The 23,361-nt window shown below is 38.4% G+C and overlaps 1 protein-coding gene across 1 annotated transcript in view; it reads left to right on the top strand.

Moving 5' to 3' along the window:
- The window catches only part of rnpepl1 (arginyl aminopeptidase like 1), a 59,991-nt gene that overhangs the window by 14,909 nt on the left and 21,721 nt on the right, over positions 1–23,361 (top strand). Inside the window, exons 2-4 of the mRNA XM_048604574.1 lie at positions 6,231–6,371; positions 18,113–18,264; positions 22,059–22,175. Coding sequence (XP_048460531.1) covers positions 6,231–6,371; positions 18,113–18,264; positions 22,059–22,175 — 410 coding nt within the window. The remainder of the gene's footprint in view (positions 1–6,230; positions 6,372–18,112; positions 18,265–22,058; positions 22,176–23,361) is intronic.

Below are 23,361 nucleotides of genomic sequence, written 5' to 3'. Positions count from 1 at the left end.
GAAAAGGACATAAGGAAGCTGCGCTTGAATATAAGATAACAAGGTGTAGAGCTGGATGGACACAGCAGGCCACGCAGCATCAGAGGCGCAGGAAGGCTGATGTTTCAGGCCTAGATCCTTCTTCACAAAATTTTCTGAAGAAGGGTCTAGGCCTGAAACATCAGCCTTCCTGCTCCTAAAAATGCTGCTTGGCCTGCTGTGTCCATCCAGCTCTACACCTTGTTATCTCAGATTCTCCAGCATCTGCAGTTCTTACTATCTCTGTGCTTGAATATAAATAGGTTGAGTAAATGGGCAAAAATGTGGCAGATTGCACATAAGGTGGGAAATATGAAGATGCACACTTTGTCAGGAAGCATAAAAAAAAGTATTACTTAAATGCATAATGGCACAGAATTATGAAATGCAGAGAGGTTTAGGTGTTCTGGCGCGCGAGTGACAAAAATGAATATGCAGACGTGGCATGCAATCAAGAATGCTAATGGGATACTGCCCTTTATTGCGAGAGGAGTTGAACATAACTGTAAGGAAGCTAAACTTTGGTGAGACTCCATCTCGAATATTGTGTGCAGCTTTGACCATCTTAGTTAAGGAAGGATGTAAATACATTGTAGACAGTTCAAAGGAGATTTTACTAGAATGATACCTGGAATGAGTGAGTTGCCTTATGAGTACAGGTTAGACAGTCTGGGCTTCTTTTCACTGGTGTTTAAAAGAGTGAGGAGTGATCTAATTAATACTTATAAGATTCTGAATGGTCTTGACAAGATGCCTGTGAAAAGGATGATTCCTCTTGTGGATCAGTCCAAAATAAGAGGACACTGTTTTCAAATTGGGATTTACCCTTTCAGAACAGAGGCGAGGAGATTTTTTTCTTCTGAAGGTTGTAACACTTTGGAACACTGCCACAGAAAGCAGTGGGGCGGGATCATTGAATATTTTTAAGACAGAATTGGATAGGTTTTTGTTAGGCAGGGGAATTGAGAATTATGAAGCTTAAAAGGGAATGTGCAGTTCAGAACCCACCAGAACAGCCATGATCTTATTAAACCGTGAAGCAGGCTGAAGGGACCATAGAAACATAGAAGATTGGAGTTGGAGGAGGCCATTCAGCCCCTCAAGCCTGTTCCGCCATTCACCACTAACATGCCTGATTGTCCAACTCACCAGCCTAGTCCTGCTTTCTCCCCATAATCTTTGATCCCATTTTCCCCAAGTGCTACATCTAGCCATCTTTTGAATACATTCAATGTTTTGGCATCAATAACTTCCTGTGGAAATTAATTCCACAGTCTCACCACTCTGGGTGAAGAAATGTCTTCTCATCTCCATCCTAAATGGTCTACCCCGAATCCTCAGACTGTGACCCGTGGTTCTGGACACCCCCACCATTGGGAACATCCTCCCTACATCTACCCTGTCCAGTCCTGTTAGAATTTTATACGTCTGTATGAGAGCCCCCCCTCGTTCATCTGAACTCGAGTGAAAACAATCCTAACCTAGTCAATCTCTCCTCATATGTCAGTCCTGCCATCCCCAGAATCAGCCTGGTAAACCTTTGCTGCACTCCCTCGAGAGCGAGAGCATCTTTCTTAAGAAAAGGAGACACAAAACTGCACACAATATTCTAGGTGTGCCCTCACCAAGGCCCTGTATAACTGCAAGAACACATCCCTGCTCCTGTACTCCAAACGCCTTGCAATGAAGGCCAACATACCATTTGCCTTCATTACTGCCTGCTGCACCTGCATGCTTACCTTCAGCAAGTGGTGCACAAGGACACCTAGGTCCTGCTGCATACTCCCCTGTCCCAATTTACATCCATGCAGATAGTAATCTGCCTTCTTGTTTTTCCTTCCAAATTGAATAACTTCACATTTATCCAAATTATACAGCATCTGCCATTGATTTGCCCATTCACCCAACCTGTCAAGATCATGCTGAAGGATCTCTGCATCCTCGTCACAGTCCACCCTCCCACCCAACTTGCTGTCATCTGCAAACTTTGAGATGTTACGTTTTGTTCCCTCGCTCATATCATTAATTAATATTGTGAATAGCTGGAATCCCAGCACTGATCCCTGTGACACCCCATTAGTTACTGGCTGCCAATTTGAAAAGGACCCATTAATTTCTACTCTTTATTCCCTCTCTGCCAACCATTTTCTATCCATCTCAATACACTTCCCCCAATCCCATGTGCTTTAATCTTACACAATAATCTCTTACGTGGGACTTTGTCAAACGCTTTCTGAAAGTCAAAATATACCACATCAACTGGCTTCCCCCTTGTCAACTCTACTAGTTACATCTTCATAGAATTCCAACAGATTTGTCAAGCATGATTTATCCTTCATAAATCCATGCTGACTCTGTCTGATTCTGCCACTGCTTTCTAAATGCTCCGCTATAAAGTCCTTGACAATGGACTCGAGAATTTTCTTCACTACTGATGTTAGACTTATTGGTCTATAATTCCCTGTTTTCTCTCTGCCTCCCTTTTTGAGTATTGGAGTGACGTTAGCTATTCAAATGGCCCACTTCTTCTGTTCTATACCTCTGCATTGTGTTTACCACTGATGGACTTGTAACTCCATATTCCCTCCATCACTAAGGCTGCTTACTTCCATGATCATCATATTGCCCATTGTTGCCCTGCATCGGTCCATCTGCTGCTGAGCCTTTTTTTATGCTTTTGTTATCTTGAGACTTTGATTGTTCCAGTGTTTCCCTGCCTGGTCACACATCTTTCACTCTGTAAAAATGTAAGCTGCTCCAGAACCTAGCTGCCCTTAACTACTGTTCACCCTCAGTTCTAGTTTGCAACCCCCCACTTCAGTTTTCTGCCTGAAGATGGGTCTGGTCCATAGTCTTGCAATCTCTGCCGTGGAGCCAAGGAGGCAGGTGCTGAATCCACCCCAACCAGAATGGGGATCAAACGCCATGCTGTTGGCAGTATTCTGAATCATTCTAGCCAGTCAACCGTTTAACCCAACTAACCTCCCTCAGAGTTTCAGTTGCTTTGTCAAAACAACACTGTGCAAAATATTGTCGTTTTGGACTTTTGATTAGTGATGTCAGAGGCTTCAGAAATGATGGATCAGAAATCTCTCCCGGTCTTAGTACCTACCATTTTGATATGTTGGAATGATTTACAAGTTATCACTTGAATGTTTGGAAAGGGTATTTAGGTCATTTAGATTGGGTCAATTTAGTTGTGGACGCCCATTTAAAATCTCGAATTAACCTTTCAAACCATTTCGTTCAGATGCTTCAAGTTCAAAAAATAATCCCAACTGGGACATCGAATTAATGAATAATATCAAATTTTATTAAGAATAAACAAACACAACAATACACAAACCTAAGAACTAAAGACTATTTAACTGACTAACAAAAAATGCACTTATCAGAAATGCAAGATGGACTTTAATCTGATGGACTTTAATCAGAAGCCCAGCTAATGGACAATATTTCCTTTCTTGAGACAAGTACTTCCACTTTTTGAGCTGACAGGAGCTCAACCTGCAGTCAGAGGTATCCGAACTTAGAACAATCCCCAAAAACTAAGTTAGTTTTAAATGATTCAAATTCTAGCCTGAGGCAGGACTACCTTTTTACTGAGGGTTGGAAGTCTTGAGCTATAGGCAGAGGCTGAATAGGCTGGGGCTATTTTCCCTGAAACATCGGAGGCTGAGGGGGGACTTTATAGAGATTTATAAAATCATGAGGGGTACGAATAAGATGAATAGCCAGTGTCTTTTCCCCAGGGTAGGGGAGTCCAAAACTAGAGGGCATAGGTTTAAGGCGAGAGGGGAAAAGATTTAAAAGGAACCTAAGGGGCAACTTTTTCACTCAGAAGGTGGTGTATATTTGGAATGAGCTGCCAGGAGGAGGTGGTGGAGGCTGATACAATTACAACATTTAAAAGTCATCTGGGTGAGTACGTGAATAAGAAGGGTTTAGAGGGACATGGGCCAGATGCTGGCAAATGGGACTAGATCAGTTTAGGATATCTGATCAGCATGGACGAGATGGACCAAAGGGTCTATTTCCAAGTTGTACATCTCTGTGACTCAATGGCTACAGGTTTTATGAAGTATTCAAAATGATGGCTTGCGAAGCCATTTTTTATAAACCCAATTATTAGATTAAGAACCCCACAACCACCTTAATATACGTTGTTGTTGAAATCTACTTTGTTAATGCTATGGAATTGGTCAATTTGATTAGATCTCTCCATATGCATTTATCAACTTAAACGTGAAGACAGTGGAGTCTTTTGGAGTCTTTACCTTGTCTGTAAAATGAACAAGCCTCTATTCATTATTGTGTTGACAGTTTCAGACTATAGAGGTGTCTTGTTCCTTTCTGTCCCAAAATTTGTTCAAACAATACTATTTAAAATACAGTTAACTGATGGGTAGAAGTTAATGAAAATATGTCCTTCATTAAATACTGGTATTTAACAGTTTGTTCAATTAAAGCAAAATCGAGGTCCTCCTAATCAATCATCTGTCGCTACTGGCTGATTTTTATAATACTAGTGGTTATTGTTCTGAAGTTGTGCTAGTGTGTTACGTAGAGTGAAAACACAAGATGGCCTATTTGCTTTGGTAAACTAGCAGAACATGTATGTTGTTTCAAAAACCAAGTTAGAAAGCTAAATCTAAAACAAACGATGTAAAACCAGATCTACTTATAATTCAATTTGTTGGGCTGCATTATGAACTAATCTTCCTTGGCCATCAAGTTCTGGAGCAGAACTTGAACCAGCAGCTTCTAGCTCAGAGGCAGAAACACCAGCCACTGTACCACAATACCTCCTGTTCGCAATCTACCAATAAATTAATTTGAAAATTCTCATCTTCATGTTCAAATCCCTTCAATCCCTGTCGCTGCACACACTTAGAGAACTGTACATTCTCACAACTCTTGCCTCTTTGACAATGTGTTAATTTTTTTTCTGCAGCAAACACATGTTTTAGCATTATCTTTCACATTATTATACGTTACATGTTTTGTCTTTCCTAATTCTTGAAGGTGTCTTGATTTTACTCAAATCATCACAAATGTGAATGCAGGTACAGATTTACATGGTAATATCAAAGTGATTAAAGATTTCTCTTACGTGATGCAATCACTTAAGGTAAAATAAGAAAGAGAGATGCCTGGTGATGGTTTAACCTGAGGGTCAACACACTTCAAGTGAAGGGAGATTTTGGGAAGTAGAGTCTTTCATTGTAACCTTAGCTGGTGCAGAATTGAACCCACGATGTTGGCATTGCAAACCAGCCATCCAGCCAACTGAGCTAACCGAATATAATCATTTAACATGACATAAACTTTAAAACTAGTAAATGGTTTGCATGGTATAAAATTTGTGTTGTGTTTACAATAAAAAGACATCTGATTTTTAACTCATCAGGGATGCTCCTGTTTTCCCTTGGTCAATTTGTTGTGTGTATTTTTACAGCATGCCACCTGGCTTCATATATCCTGTAGCCATTGAGTCATAGCTGGAAACAGACCCTTCGGTCCAACTCATCCATTCTGACCAGATATCCTAAATTGATCTAGTCCCATTTGCCAGCATTTGGCCCACATCCCTCTAAACCCTTCTTATTCATGTACTCATCCAGATGACTTTTAAATGTTGTAATTGTACCAGCCTCCACCACCTCATCTGCTTGCTACTGAAGCAGAACTCCCAGAGTCACATGAATTATTAATCATAGACATAAGCATTTCATTCTCATTGTTTTACATATGGCCTCATTACAAATGAGCTGAAAAGTGAGTCCACCATACGTCACTTTAGACAAGAGACCACAGTACAAAACCTTTTTCACAATGGATGTGTAGATTTTAAACTGTTAACTGCTGCTGTCTTCCAAAGTAATATACCTGTTTGCTGCATCAGTTGAAATATTCCCACCAGTTAATTAACTTATGTAACACAATTTTATTGTCATTATGCCTTCTAAGATGCAGCACAGAAGCAGAAATACTCAGGTCTTTCAATAGCATAGGCAACAATGACCTAAAATATTGGATTCTCAATCTAATTCTCAAATCACATCAACTGGAGAGTAATTGTGCAGGATTTAGAAATCAGAAGTGAGATTAAGACCAATTGTCCAACAATACGCAAGTAAACATCACAAAGTAAAACAGCAATTTAAAGCGTTCAATGACTCAAGTATTTTGTATTTTTTTCATACTTTCAGATTTGGTGGCTGGATCCAGAATTAACAAATGGAAAATCCAAACCGTTCCTTTTTACACATGGTCACTCAGTGTGTAACAGGTCCTTCTTCCCCTGCTTTGACACGCCTGCTGTCAAGAGTACTTACTCCGCTACAGTTATGGTAGGAAAGCTGCCATTCAAATTACTTCAGTTGTTATTGTTTGCTGTTAAAAATCAATCAGTAAAACCATTGATGCTGTTGGCATTCGAATTGATAACAAGTAAATTTGTTTGCCGTTTGTTAATTTGCCACTGGACTGTGTCATGCGATAAATTCTGTCCTGTTGAATCCCAGTGTTTTGGATCAGATTATATGGTGATTGTGAACATTTGCAGTGGCATGCTGGGTAGTCTAACGGCTGACACTGTGATTTTTCTTCAGGATGCAGGTAATACTACTGTAAACTGTTTCTTTTTTGGTCTATAACTGTGCTTAATACTGTATTGTTTGTCATGTACAAGAGTCAAAATATTTGAGAGGAGTTCTAAAAAAAAAAGCGACAACATATTTGAAAAACATTTTAAGAGTAAACAAAATAACTTTGATATAAGACAAAACAGGATAGGAACAGGGATTACCTATTCTCAACAAAAGCTGGTTTAGATCATATAGAGAATTAATTAATGGGGCCTAAAATAAATTCAAGTTTTACAAATGGCCCTTCCTCCCTTCTCTTCTCCTTTTCTTCCCCTTCTTTACTCGCTACAATTTCCTTTTCCATCTTCTCTTTCTTCTTCCCTTGTGCCCAAGGCTCTTCACTTTTGTTTGTCTAATGAGGAGAAATTGAACAGTCTAAGCCCATACTCATTATAGTTTAGAAGGGTGAGAAGAGAACTAATTGAGGCATATAAGGTGCTGAGGGGAATTTAGAGATGTAGAGCTGGTGTTTCCCTTGTGGGGCAAGCTAGAACGAGAGGTAATAGTCTTAGGTTTAATGGGTGGCAGAGAGATGATGAGGTATTGCTTTTCTCAAAGGGTCATGAATCTGTGGTATTTATTACCCCAGTGTGTGGTGGACACCGGGATATTGAATAAGTTTAAGGAGGAGATAAACAGGTTTTTAATTGGTAATGTGTTAAACAGTTATGGGCAATGGGCAGTAAAGTGGAGTTGAGGCTGAGATGAGATCAGCTACGATCATGTTAAATGGCATAGCAGTGTCGAATTGCCTACTCCTGCTCCTAGTTCTCATGTTTTTATGTTCTGTTGACTGTTACTGTGCTCCAACCCAAGTTGTGCTGCTGTTTGAAGTGATTGCAGCTGTTTGTGCATTGTTTCTTGTTTTTCTCAGCTATCATATGCAATGACTGGATTGACTTCAAATAGTCATAGCACATGATGGTGTGCATATATGTGACAATGTGATGAGCTCACATTACTGTCATTTGAAATTCACAGATAGCACAGCAGTGCTAGATTTAAAGATTAAATGGGTGTTAATCAGGTACAGAAGAATGCACTCCACAAGCACATGACATTGGAGCTCGCACTGGCAAATGCCACCTGTGAAATAACTTTTGACATCAATCTATGATCAAGAACTGTCTTGGCCTGTAATAAGACAACTGTAATATCGTCAACACTTGATTTTGAATGCTCTATAACAGGCAACATTTATAATGAGGAGGCTAACTTAGACTGCATGTTTGGAAAAGCAAAAAAAAACTGCTACCATAATTAAAATATTACTTGTATACAGGGAAACCTGAGATCTTATTCTCCATTATTCAGCCCATGAAATACTGCCACCTGTTAGTAGAAGCTAATACCACAGAATTTTTGGTCATCATTTCCACAGTGATAAAATCTGTTGTCACAGTGAATACATCTCATGTTTTTTTCCAAATTCCAAATATCTTTGTTGGGTCATTAAAAGAACAGGTAATTTCATAAATGTAATTTTTAGTGAAAGTGCATTTTATTTCATACTGGGTCACCAGCCTGAAGAAATAGAAAGTGTGATAAATTCAAGTTCACAGACACTTCAAAATTATACCATGCAATAGTACTGTATAAACATTTAGTAGGTTCAATCAAAATTTCTATCCATTCTATAAGCAGTCGGTAATTTTGAATTAAATAATGTCTATGTTAAAAATAACAGTAACTCAAATGATTGCATTAAATTTTTGTACATCAGTGTCCTATAGTGTAATAGAATCGTTAAGGTTCTTAATGGTGGTACCATGGTGATAATCTCACTGAACAGGCAATCGGGATTCCCTGACTAATACTGTGGCACTATGGGTTCAAATCCGATCAAGACAAGTGAAATGAAAAAGTAATTTTATGTTTAAAATTGCAGAAACTATCATCAAATTACTGTTTAAAAAAGTTCACTCATGTCCATTAGGGAAGGAGCTCTACTATCCTCACTTCACTTGGCCTGACCTACTAGGGACAGAAGTATGCCATTTGGACTGCCAAGCCTTTGGTGCAATCTGACCAAGCACCCATACAATTGAAACAAGACTTCACTACTCTTGCACTCAAATCCTCTTCTGATAAAGGCTAGCATTCCATCAGTCTACATAATAGCTTGCTGCACTTGCGTGTTAACCTTCAGTGACTAATTGACAAGGACACCCAGCTGCACATGTACACTTTCCAATCACTGACCATTTAAGAAGTACTCTGCACATCTGTTCTTCCTATCAAAGTGTATGACCTCATATTTTTCCACATTATATTCCATCTGCCATGTCCTCGCACACTCACTAAACCTACCAAAATCCTTTGAAGCAGTTTTGCACTTTCCTCACAACATGCATTCCTGCTTAGCTTTGTTGTATTCACAAATTTAGAAATATTACTTTTGGTCCCACATCCAAATCATTCTTGGACCCAAGTACCAATCCTTGTGCTACCCCATTAGCCACAGTCCACCAACACAGGAATGCCTCCTCTATTCCTACTCTGTTTTCTGTATATTGGCTAATCCTTAATCCATGCCAGCACATTACCTACTCTGTCCCATGTGCTTTAACTTTACTAACCAACCTTCTGTGGGCGACTTTATCAAAAGCCTTCTGAAAATCCAACTAAACTCCGTCCATCAGCTTGCTTTTATCAGTTTTGTTAGTAACATCCTCAAAACAACTCCCAACAAGTTTGTCAAACACTATTTTCCATTCACAAATCTGTGCTATGTCAAAACCAGATCATCTTTGTTCAAGTGTTTGTTTGTCACATCCTTTATGATCGATTTAAGCCTTTCCCTACTGTTGATGTACAATTGATAGGTCTGTAGTTTCCTATTATCTCTCTTGATCCCTTCCAAATAGTGGGTTGACATTTGCTAGCTTTCAAACTGCAGGAATCATTCCAGAACTATGGAATTTTGAAAGATGGCCACCAGTGTATTGAGTATCTGCATAGCCATCTCCTTCAACACTTTGGGATGTAGACTGTCAGGTCCTGGGGACTTATAAACTTTCAGCCACATTAATTTCTCCAGAGCAACTTTGTTACACAACTAATTTTCTTCAACTCCTCATTCTCCTTGTCTCTTGGCTCTCTATGTCATTTCTTGTGCCTTCCTCATTGAAAGCAGACACAAAGTAATAATTTCTCCTGTCATTTTCTCTGCTATTTCTCATTCTAAATTCTTCTGACTCAGCTTGAAGTGGACTCACATTTGTCTTAGTCAAGATTTCAATTTTACATACCTGTCGAAACTTGTACAGTAAACTTTTACTTTTGCTTGATTGCATGAATATTCTGATTTTCGTTTCTGTATCAATTTCTTGGACCTCCTTGACTGTATTCTAAAAATGTTCCATTCCTCAGATTTCTTACTGTTTATTGTGTTATGATATGAAGACAGAAAACCGAATCAGATCAGCCTCCCTATTCCTATATAAGACCATAAGACATAGGAGCAGAAATTAGGCCATTCGGCCCATCGAGTCAGCTCTGCCATTCAATCATGGCTGATAAGTTCCTCAACCCCATTCTCCTGCTTTCTGCCTGTAACCCTTGATCCCCTTGATAATCAGTCTTATCTCAGTCTTAAATGTACTTAATGACCTGGCCTCCACAGCCTTGTGTGGCAGTGAATTCCATAGATCCACCACTCTCTGGCTGAAGAAGATTCTCCTTATCTCCGTTCTAATAGGTCTTCCCTTTACTCTAAGGCTGTGCCCTTAGGCCCTAGTCTCTCCTACAAATGAAAACATCTTCCCAACATCCACTCTGCTCAGGCCATTCAGTATTCTGTAAGTTTCAATTAGACCCCCTCTCATTCTTCTAAAGTCCAATGAGTATAGTGCCAGAGTCCTCAAACGTTCCTCATATGTTAAGCTTTTCAATCCTGGGACCATTCTCGTGAACCTCCTCTGAACCCACTCCAGGGCCAGTATATCCTTCCTGAGATATGGGGCCCAAAACTGCGCACAATACTCTAAATGTGGCCTGACCAGACCCTTATAAAGCCTCAGTAATACATCCCTGCTTTTATATTCAAGTCCTCTCAAGATAAATGCCAACGTTGCATTTGACTTCCTGACTACTCACTCAACCTGCAAGTTTACCTTAAGAGAATCCTGGACTAGAACTCCCAAGTCTCTTTGCCGTTCAGACTTCTGAATTTTCTCCCCAGTTAAAAAATAGTCTATTTGTTGTTGGATCGCCTTCCTGTTGCTTTGGCAGCCACAATCTTTCTGTCAACAAAAAAAAGATTGGTTTCTCTTTCTTGTTTTTCCAGCATTCTGTTTGTTAGAGAGGCTTGTGCCAACCGGTTTATGGTGGCCCATGTTAACATCCGAGCAGCTGCCAACATTTGAGCGTAATCCCTGTCCAGCATTGAAATGTCTGCAGACTTTTTTGAATTAAAATCAACCTGCAATTAGCCTCCAGGCCTGGCCTCATAAACAAATATCAGTTTGTTCATTCTGTTTTTAAAACCAGCTGCTGTTCACAGTACAAAGATCACCTTCAACGCTCAGCTCACAGTTTCAGCCAAAATTAAAATGAAGGTCTCAAGAATGGCCACTTTATAAGACTTGTATTTTAATCTTGTACAATGCATAACTTCCTTTTGTGAATTACGATTGATGATCTTTTTTGAGTTTTTGCACCTTGAAAGAATATTTAGTTGCTGTCAGTTGTCCATTGCCTGTGTATAGTCATGTATTTAATGTATTTTCCAGTCCAGCTCATCCTGATGCAATCATAATTTCCCTAAATCAAATTTAATACCTTGCTTCAGATTGAACTACCACACTTTCAAACATAATTTAATGAACCAGTGCAGACATGACAGACCGAGTGGCCTCCTTCTACGTTTTACAACAAGATTATTAATTAATATTTTCATTACGTCATACTAGATCTAAAATAATCTGTCCTGTAGGTGGTTCCTCAACATACTGCTCCAGAAAACCATACCTAAGACATTCCAGAAACCCATCCACTCTTTAGAGCTCAGACTAATGCTCTGCTTTGTGACCCGAGATCCAAAGCAGTGTGGTTGATACTTAACTGTACTCTGAAATAGCTTTGGAATTCAGTTCAAGGGAAATTAGGGATGTGCAACAAGTGCTGACCATGTGATCCAGTGATGCCCAAATCGATGAAGGAATTTAAATAAATTACTCTAACTGTTTATTTCGGTTATCGTTTTAATCCCCCAGCTCCTGATCAAGTAAAATGACTTAAGTGTAAAAGTTTGCCTGTTATTTTGAGTTAGCCTGTTGGAAATACTAGAGTGAAAGATTTATAAAAAGCTTGCATTACTTAGTATGGAGATATTTACCTCTACAGAATCATGGTTCAGTTTTAACCTGTGAACATTTGTTCCTAAATTGCTATTTTCCCATTCCGATGGGGGAAAAGCAATTGACAAAAAACAGCAAGTGCTAGAAAAACATTGTTATGCAACAAATGGCCTGGAATGCACTGTCTGACAATGTGGTGGAGGCAAATTTGATTATGTCTTTCAAAAGGCAATTAAATAATTATCTGAAGACAAAAACATGTGGGACTATGGGGAAAACGCAGTGGAGGTACACTAGCTCAGTTGCTTTTGCTGACGACCAATACATCTACAACCAACTGAATGGCCTCCATTTGTGAGGGAATCATTCAATAGTTCTATGATATCCAGTTCCCCTTTGAAAATTATTGAATCTGGTCCTGCCATCTCAAGATTATCATAACTCATTGAAAAATTCTCCTAATCTCCTCTTGTGATGTTATCACAAGAGTCACACAGCACAGAAACAGACCCTTCAGTCCAACCAGTCCAAGCTGAAAGTTAGCTTAAATCTCAGTACTCTGGTTACTGACCTGTCTACCACTGGAAGCAAATTTTCTATATTCACTGTAACCAAACATCTCAATTTAAGCATGTGCATTAAAGGAAAAGAAATTCAGCTTTATTGCTGTGTCCACAGACTTAAAGTTCATCATCCCCCTAGTTCTCCTCTGCGTTATCTTCGTGGTCTTAATGCCCTTTCTAAAGTGTGGTGTCTTTAGCACTGGAACTGATACTGGAGCTAGTGATTTATAAAAGTTTAGCACAAGTTCTTTCCATTTGTACTTCATGTCTCAATTTATGCAGTGAATGATTCCATGTGCCATTTTAAAAAAAAAGCTTTGCGAACTTATACAGATCTTTCAAGGATGGATTATGAAAGGAGGACATATCTTTGTTGGGATATGAGCAGGCTGAAGTGATTTCTCATCCAGGTTACAGGCAGTGGGCATCGGATAGATTTCCAAAGGTGAAATCAGTCATGGTTTGGAAAATGATGGCTTCGTATACACTGGTTCCTTTTTCCTTTTGCTCACTTATAGGTCACAATATATATAATTTCTCTTCAGATGTGTAGTTTTCCCTTCCCTCTAATCTCTTTATTTCTTGTTAAATGTTCATCTTAAATTTTTATCTCGTTCCAGCAAAGGGTTACAAATGAAAGTTAACCTGCCTGTTCTCTCCACATATGCAAATATCCTTGCAAACATCTTATTTTTAGTAATATTCTGCTTTTGTTTTAGGTTTTTAACACTTGGAGTTTTTATATATATATATATATTCTGTTAGCTATGAAATGAGTATTTTCTCAGTTTACATTTGCAGCTCTTCAGCCCAATTGACAGTGAAGATCCTGATTCCAAATACTGTAACTGTTTCTAATCTGTCATTTATTTTGTGTTTAACTTTGATACAAATTAGAAGTATTTTGTAAAACTAAGAACAGAATGTGTAAAACAATAGCTTTTACAATTATGAGGTGTATAAGCTTGTCATTTTCTGGAACTGTGTCTTCATTTTAGGTAAAATGAAGGTCTCTGCAGTCTCCCTGACAGCAGACCTACATGGTTTGAATATTAGAATTTAAAGGGGACCCAGACTGTTTTACTGGAAAGAAGGGGCAAGATGTTTACACTTGGAGACAATGACAGCCACTGTGTGCCAACATTGGAGAGACTATGAGTACCAAGCAAAAAGAAAGTTGGTTCTGTAGAATAGCTAACCAGCATTTTTACCTGGATATAAGTCCCATATGATTCATTTTTCCATGATTCATTTTTTAAGATATTCTTTAAAATTAATGAGCAGTAAGTCAGCTAGGTCCAGGGCATCCAGATTGTGTAGAAGCCAAAATTCTCTTGGGCTCAATATACTGAAATGTTGGTGATGACTCCTGCTCAGATTCAAAAGACCAAATTTGAAAAGAGTTAAAACTAAGCTGGATGATTCACCTAACTTGTTGTTGACAAAAGTTCTTCGTTGATACTGTGACTATGAAGTCCAGTTCTGAATTGGAAATTGCCAGATTAAGAAATTTTAAAGAGAGAGAAGTAAACCCTCTGAAGCTAAGAATCACATGATTTCGGGAGAATTGAATGTCTGTTTAAAGTACATGTCGTGTATACCCGTGAAGTGTATGCTAAAATTAAGAAGGGTGTGATATCCTGTTCAATTTGTTCTGTGGATTAACATATAAATTGCCTGCAAAGATGATGTTTAGTCAAAAGTGCTTTTAGTCTTTTGTTATAGTCGTTTGTCTGAAAATGTGAAATCTTGTCAAATCATCCTTTCAGCGAATAACTGGAAGTTTAAATATCTTTTAAGTCTCTACTGAGATTATAACAAGCTGAAATACATCTGCCAATCATGGATGGAGAGCAGAGATATCAAGGTGTAGAGCTGGATGAACACAGCAGGCCAAGCAGCATCAGAGCAGCTGGAAAGCTGACGTTTCCGGTCTGAAGAAGGGTCCAGACCCGAAATGACAGCTTTTCTGCTGCTCTGATGCTGCTTGGCCTGCTGAGTTCATCAACCTCTACAACTTGTTATCTCAGATTCTCCAGCAGCGGCAGTTCTTACTATCTATGGATGGAGAGCAAATCTGTTTACCAGAACAGATCTTTTTCAGTCTGCAGATGTGACATAGTAAGTCCCTCTTGCAGTTTATATGTTGTCTGAAATAACTTGAATGTGCAAATATATAGCTTGGGTAATGCTGAGAAAAACAACACATTCAAAGTTGCCTATTTTAGAATTCATGATGTGGAGGAGCCGGTGTTTAACTGGAATGGACAAAGTCAGAAATCACACGACACCAGGTTATGATCCATAAAGGTTTATTTGAAAACACAAGCTTTCAAGAATTCAAGCAGTGCTTGGCAGTTCACTGTGTGTCATTACTAATGGGTGCATTCTTCACGGCAACACCTCAACCAATTAGAGTCTCCATGCCCACTTATCAACACTGTCCTTCCCCTCAGCATGCATTGTTTCCTTTTGCTTTAGCACTTCTTGCAAATTGTCCTGATTTAGTACAAGGCAAAAGCTTTAACCAAATGTGTCTTCTTTCAGCAATAATTAACTATTAACAACTACTGTTCTGAGGAAGGGTCACTGGACCCGAAATGTTAACTCTGATTTTTTCTTCACAGATGCTGCCAGACATGCTGAGCTTTTCCAGCAACTCCTGTTTTTGTTCTTAACTATTAATATGTATTTTCTTTGCAGACTGCTTGCACCAAGAGTACTTGCACCTTATGTCATTGTTCCTTATTAATTTGTATAAAGCAAAATAGATGTCATATATTGGCAGCTTTCTCTGTAGATATACAGTCAGGTTCCACATACACAGTAATGACACGCAGCTCTAGCTTTCAGTGGTCTCACTCTTACCAATTGCTGTTGTGGTATCAGGTTGTTTGTGCAACATCTAGGCTTGAATGAACTGTGGTTCTGCACTTTAAAAATTAAAAAAATTGAGATTATCAATTTCTACACTCAGCACAAATTCATAATCCTTGCCTATATAACTAATTAGGTCATTTGAATTTATATTGCATCTTGAAAAAGAGAGGTCAGATGGAATACCAGTTTTATTCCCTGTGTAACATTATTTTCCATTGAATTCAGTGGAAAGTCCAGCTGATGCAATGTAAATCCAGGATGTCACTTGAACCAATTAGTTACTAACTGGTGAGTTCAATTAAAATTCTCCTCAGTGCCTCCAAGTGTTTTGGGATATTTTTGGCACATGCTTAATTTTTTGAAAGCCTTAGTAATTAAATGTATTTTTTTGTTGAAATAAAAGAAGAAAATGCTTTAAGTACAAAATTGATGGGAGATGCAATTCTACACTTGGAAGCTGCACAAGAACTGGCTGGGCCTAATTCTAGTATTGATTTTTTTTAAAAATCTGATCATTAAGATGAAGAGTTATTAGAAAGTGCACAGTATCTAATATTTTTACTTTGCTCTGGGCCAAAGACAAGGTCAGTCGGATTGCTGTCTTCTAAAAACCTGACAGGCTTAATGCTTCTTTGGAAATGCTTCACCATGTGAGTTGAGTACTTTCTGATAATACTTCAGTATATTTAGTTCAGCCCACACTGGTTAAAAAGGTATAATAAGTGACCAACATGCTCATATAGTGCATGGAGCAATGCTATAATACGCTTATCAATTTTCCTTAAAGCTACAACTCCAACAAATGTGCTGACTTAAAGAAAGCTAAGGTGAAAATTATGCCAATAATCACAAATGCAGTGGAATCTATAAGGAGGTTATAAGGCTGTATGGTTTCCCTGTTTGCTTTCAAGATTTTGTACAAGTCAAGCTCAGATTATTTAAATTTCATCTTAGCAACCAAGTCTAATTTTTCTCTCCCACTGAACCAGCAATCTGTGCAGTTTTACTTTGGAATGTTTTTATTTAGGAACTGGTTAGCTCCATTGGCTAGATGGCTAGTATATGGTTCACAATAGTTCAGTAGCAACAGTGCAGGTTCAATTCCTGTTCTAGCTGAGGCAAACTTGGGACTTGCCTCCTCTTTTGCCTCTGACAAAGAAAAGTAATTGCAGAACACCACTGTCAAGAAAATACCACTGAGCTAGAAAATGGCTCAGCATGATACACCAAAAGACAATGAAGCAAGGAGCCACCTGTGGACAGAGCACAAATTAATGAATAAATGTTTTAACAGTTCAGTTTGACTGTGCTTTGTGGTTTATTGCACAAATTAAAACTGCAGTTACGTTATTTTATAAAATGTTTATTTTAAGTTTTCAAAGACCATATACAGTTTTGTACAAAGAAGTGGATAATATATATTCTAAAATTTCACCTTGTAGCTGGCACTTGAGCGTAGTGGCCCACAAAACACTGGCCCAAATTAATCCCTCAAATAATGGGATAGGCATCAATGAAGTTCAGGTGACATATAATGGGCAATTGAACCATAATCCCAGTTTTGCACTCAAAATAAATACTGTGGATGCTACAAGTCTGAAATGAAAACAGAAAATTCTGGAAACGTTCAGTTAGTCTGGCAGCATCTGTGGAGAGGTCAACAAAGTTATGATTTCGAGTCCAAGCTTACTTCTTCTGAACTGAATGGTTTTCAGCATTTTTGTTTTTATTTACCCATTTTACATCCAGGCAGGGAGTTAAGAAACTGTCCCACCATTTCTGAAATTGTATATGTACCTTGATGACTGTCAAAGGAATCATCTTCCTTTCACTCACAGAATTCTGGTATGTTTTATCCGTAACTCGGTATGCCGAGTGTAATTGTTAGGGGTTGAGACTGCAAAGTCCAGCAACTGAAAATAGTCATGTTTATAATACAGTCTGAGCCACTTGCTGACTTTCAAAAAGTAGAAAATACAATTGGCCTAAAATGTTATGTAGTTGATTTAAATGAGGCCCTTTTCAAGTACTACCTGTGGCCATTGAATGTTTGCACATAAAAACTGAAGAGTGCACAGCTGAAAATGTGAAATTTGTTATGGGTTAACATCATGTTTGGAGTCAGCAGGGAGAACAGTATTGGCATACATACCAAGATCTCAAAAATATTTCAAATCTGTTGCCATAGAATCTCATGTTCCACACCGAGTATGCATGTGTCAACTTCCTTGATTCTTGCACTTTAAGCCGTGATTGGACCATTCGCCTGAATGTAATGACCTTTCATTTGCTATGTCAAATATTTCTTTGCTTCACAATGCCTAAATAAATTTGTTCTTGTTTGGTTAGTGTGGCCCTTTATTATGCATGTTCAGGTGACCAACACTGTTCAATGTATGAGAGATAGTAGGAACTGCAGATGCTGGAGAATCTGAGATAACAAGGTGTGGAGCTGGATGAACGCAGCAGGCCAAGCAGCATCAGAGGAGCAGGAAGGCTGTTCAATGTATGCTCTATTCTTGGCATATTGCACTAATTTAGAACATTGGTCAAAGAGAGACTAATTTGGCTATGTTTTCTGGGTGTTTATTATTGCTGACCTGCATGTTATTAAATTGCTTTTCTAGACTCCTTAATTTCATAAAAACTGTAGCAGCTGAAACCAGCATTTTTTTTTCGTTTATTCTGTTTTGTTTCTTAGGTTCCACCTGGTATTAGAGTGCTGATGAGTGCAACGCGGAGCACATTTGATGAGCAAGAGAATATATACCGATTTCAAATGGAGTATCCGGTTCCTGCTTACCTGTTGGCGCTTGTAGCTGGGGATCTGATTTCTGCTGATATAGGTCCACGGTAAGCATTCCTGTGACAATAAAATTGATTTAATATTCTATTCCTAATTATCATGCCATCTATCTAAACCTAATCCCGTTATCTATTTCTATTCCTGACCAAAAATCCAAAACCTGAAACCTGTCATTGAGACAACACTACCAATCACAATGTGTTGCTTTATGCTAGCAATTTTCCTTGTTTTTATTTTCCTGAGGGATGGAAATAACAAACTGATAAAATCTCCCATAAAGAAGGACTATTGTAGAAAAGCAATCAAAGAAAATACTCTGGTCTATGAACCAGTGGTAGTTAAAGGGGTTAGTGCTGATCAATAAATTTGCATCGTTTTTTTTGGAAGAGTTCCTTATTGATGCATAGTTCTTGGCATGGACAGATCAGCATCATTCTTCTGGTTACGTAATCCAGTTTAAATTGAACCATGTGCTAATTTTTCAGCAGCATGCATGAACAAACTCTGACCCCTAACTGCAACCTCTGTGGCCTGTCCTGAGCCCAAACTGGAGCCTCACTGACCACCAATTCCCGTTTTTCCATAACCTTCGATTGCAAGCACCTGGTATAACTGAATTTGACACTCATCTGACCACTTACTATTGCAGTTTCTTAGGATGAGGTTCAAAATCTGATAGCTAGAGCTTCCCTGATAATAAAAAAAATCTCAGTTTGTGTGCAGGGTGCCAACAGATTCCCTGAGATGTGTACAAAAGTGCTTGCATCTCATGAGTAGCATAAGGTAAACCTGTTAGAAGACCAGACTGTGCACTAAACAAATGCACAACACATCTACATAAATTCCCTTGGTTTGCAATGATGTGTCAGTCTAGGTTCTGTGCACAACTACAAGAATGGGGCTTGGCTGTACAAATTTCAGTCCAAAGAAAACATACTTCCCACTGAGCTGTTCAGACAGAACTGCACCACCATAAATTGAAATCTTCAAATAAAAAGTAGTTAGTTTATGCAGCCTTAAATTTGCTAATGTTAGATTTAAAATGTATGTTGGAACATCCAGCAAGGAACAGCCTCTTAAGCCTGCCCAACCATTTGATAAATTCATGTCTGATCTGATTGTAAACTCAAATCTGCATGCCTGCCTATCCTTGATAACCTTTCACCCTTTTGCTTAACAAGAATCCACTTCTTACTGCCTTCAAAAATATTCAAGAATGCTGCACCCAATCTCCTTTTCAGGAAGAGGTCCAAAAAATCAAAACTCTCAGAGGAAAAAAATTGATCTAATCTTTGTTTTAAATGAGAGACTCCTAATTTTTAAACAGTGACTCCTAGTTCTAGACTCTTCCATAAGCAGAAACATCCTCTCCACATGTACCCTGTTAAGACCCCTGAGGATCTCCTATGTGTTAATCAAGTCATCTCTTACTCTTTCAAACTCCAAAGGATAAGCCTAGCCTGCCCACACTTTCCTTACAAGAAAACCCATTCATTCCTGGTATTAATCTGGTACACCTTCTCTGAACTGCTACCAATGAACTTACATTTTACCTTAAATAAGCTGTCTGTACTTAGATGCAGTCTTACTAGAGCCCTGTATAACTGAGGCATAATCTCCCTGCTTACATATTAAGTTCCCCTTGTGATAAATAATTATACTGTATTAGCTTTCCTGATTACTTGCTGAGCCTGTTTGCTGACCTTCTGAGATTCATGTGCAAAGGTATTCAGATTCACCTGCAAAGTCTCACAATTTTGCTATATTTTACTCTGTTTGCCACACCTTTGCTTGCTTACTTTGCCCAATAACTATTTTATGTCCCTTTATAGGCTCCTTATATCCTTTTTACAAATTATTTTCCTAGCCATCCTTGTGTCGTGAGCAAATTTGACAACCATACCTACTGTCCCTTCATCTATGTTATGCATCTAAATTATAAACAGTTGAGGTCATAAAACCAATTCTGATAGCACACCAGTCATTACACCTTGATAAAGATTTATTTATGTCTGCTATCTGCTTCCTGTTAACCAGACAATCTTCTAGCAATGCCAGTACATTATTCCTTACACCACAAGCTTTAATTTTTGCAATTATCTTTGAAATGGGTCTTTATCATTCTGGAAATCTAAATCTGAGTACAGCACATTCATTTATTCTTGTTTATGTATAGCACGCGAATTTTTCAAAGAACTCTATTTGATTGGTCAAGTATGATTTCACTTTCACAAAAACCATGTGGACTCCACCGGATTACTTTGAAAGTTTCTAAATGCACTGTTATAAATAACATTTTCTAACATTTTCCGACAGTAGATATTAAGCTAATTGGCTTACAGTTTCCTGCTTCCTGTCTTCCTCTCTCTTTAAATAAAGGAGTTACATTTGCTATCTTCCAACACAATGCAACCATCCCTGAATGAAGGAAGTTTTGGAAAATAAAAACCAATACCTCAACTATTTCAGTGGTCAGTTCTTTTAAGCTCATGGGCTGAAGTCCCTCTGGATGCAGGCACTTGTGAAGGTCCACGTTGTTGAGTTAATCCAACAATTAATTCAACACCACTTTTCTGTTCATTGTGATTTTCCTGATTTTTCTCTCCCCTTCCATTTCTTAATTTATCAATGCTTCTGGAATGTTACTTGTATTCATTATAGTGAAGACTGAAGGAAAATGTCTCTAATTCATCTGCCATATCCTTATTTTCCATAATTAATTTTCTGGTCTCTCTTTCTAAAGGACCAATATTCACTTTGTTAACTCTTTTATTTTTTAAGATAGTCTTTAAAACTCTTTAGTTATCTCTTTGGATATCTCATACTTTAACTTTTTTACTGTTAATTTTTTTGGTGGTTTTTTTTCTTTTTATATTCTGTCCAATCTTCTGATCTAGCAGCAGTCTTTGTACTATTATGTTTTTCTGCTGAGTTTGCTACTGTCTTTTAAAGTGGATATTTCATGGTAACCACTGATGGTGGGTCTGTTCCTTGGAATTTTTGTTATTCTTCGGAATGTATCCATTATGTGTATCCTAAAATATCCACTTTAAATGTCTTTCATTGCATCACTATTTGACCTATCTTTTAACCTAATTTGCACTTTAGCCAGCTGTGCTTTCATGTCCTCATAAATACCTTCATTTAATTTTTATCAAGTAATCTCGAGCTGAACTCTCTCCCTCAAACTGAACGTAAAATTTAATTATGTATCATGATTGCTACTATCAAAAGGCTCCTTCATTTTGATGTTATGAGTTAATCTTATTGTGTTGCATGATACCAGCTCTACCAAAGCCTGCTCTCCAGTCGGGTCCAAAACATAAGGAATTATCCTGAAAACACGCTATGAACTCCTCATCCGGGCTACCTTTTGCCCGTCTGACATTTCTAGTTGATATTTAGGTTAAAATCTTGCATGCTTGTCGCCATGCTTTTCCGACAAGTTCCTTTATGCTCCACCCAGCAGTGTGATTACTATTAGGTGCCCTGTGCACCACTCCCATCGGTGACCTCTTCCCTTTATCATTTCTGATTTCTACCTGACTCTTTCCATACCTTGGTTTCTTGAACTTAAGTAATTTCTCCCTGTTGTTTAAGACAATTAATAATCAACAGAGCCATCCCTTCACTTTTCCCTGAGCCTCTTGTCCTTCCTAAATATTCTGTACCATTCAAGTTTCAGATCTCAATTAATGTCATTCTGCAGTGATACCTTAATTTATGTTTGAACATTGGTCTAAGCTCCTCATTCCTGATATTTACCTATTCAAAATGCCTTTGTTAAATGTGTTCTTGGGCTTTATTTTCTAATTGTTCTCCTTTTTATATATTTGTACAGAAGCAGAGTTTGGGCTGAACCTTGTTTGTTAAAAATTGCAACTGCAAAACTGAATGGCACTGTGGAACGGTGGCTAAGTGCTGCAGAGAATCTCTTTGGGCCATATATGTGGGAAAGGTAATGAAGGAAAACAATAAAGTTTGAATATGGTTTAGCATTAGGTCTGGGAATAGAGAGTGTCTGATGGAAACTGGTACATTTGCCTTAAAGTGCAGAGAGCTCTTTCCCATATCTCAAGTTGATGATCGTAAACGAGCCAATACGTTGCAGTGATTTATGAACAATAACAGTAATTATACTGCTTCCCACAAAGAGCAAAGATAAATAAATCAAACTGAGCAGTTCTCTTGCATTTCTCTTACATTTCCTGAAAGTAGTAGTAATTTTTGTCTTGCTGATAATTGTATTAAGACCGTAAGAAATAGGAGTAGAAGTAGGCCATTTGATCTCTCGATCCTGCTCCGCCATTGAACAGGATCATTGCTGATCCAATGTTCCTTGCATCCAATTTCCTTTCTTTTCCCCATAACTCTTGAAGCCCCTACTGACCAAAAATTTATCTATCTCAACCTTAAATATACACAAGGACTGCTCCCACAGCTCTCTGCGGCAAATTGTTCCAAAGATTCTCAACCTTCTGAGAGAAGAAATTCCTGCTCATCTCAGTCTTAAATTGGTGCCCCTATATTCTCAGACTATGCTTTCTGGTCCTAGACTCTCCAATAAGGGTAAACATCCACTCAACATTTATCCTGTCAAGAGCCTTAGGAATCCTTTCAAATTCTAATGAGTAGAATCTCAACGTGCAATGAAATGATATCTTTCCCTAAATAAGGGGACCAAAACTGCCCACCAAACTTCAGATGTTGTCTCACCAACAACTTGTACTGTTGCAGTTAGTCATCCCTATTTTTATATTCCAACCCCCTTGATAAAACGGCCAACATTCCATTAGCCTTCCTGGTTACCTGCTGCACCTGTGTGCTAGCTTTCTGTGTTTCGTGCACACATACCCCCAAGAACCTTTTTGTGTCCAGATTTCTGCAATTTCTCTCCATTTAAATAATATTGTTCTTTTTTTTTCCCTTCTAAATGAGCAACTTCACATTTTCCTTACATAGTTCATTTGGCAACTTTTTGCCTAGTTACTTAACCTATCAATATCTCTGTATCAGAGATAGTAGGAACTGCAGATGCTGGAGAATCTGAGATACAAGATGTAGAGCTGGATGAACACAGCAGGCCAAGCAGCATCAGAGGAGCAGGAACGCTGACATTTCGGGCCTAGACCCTTCTTCAGAAA

Source organism: Rhincodon typus, chromosome 13 (assembly GCF_021869965.1).
Source record: "Rhincodon typus isolate 14 chromosome 13, sRhiTyp1.1, whole genome shotgun sequence".
In the NCBI taxonomy this organism is placed as follows: domain Eukaryota; kingdom Metazoa; phylum Chordata; class Chondrichthyes; order Orectolobiformes; family Rhincodontidae; genus Rhincodon; species Rhincodon typus.
This window is presented reverse-complemented; position numbering and strand designations above follow the sequence as displayed.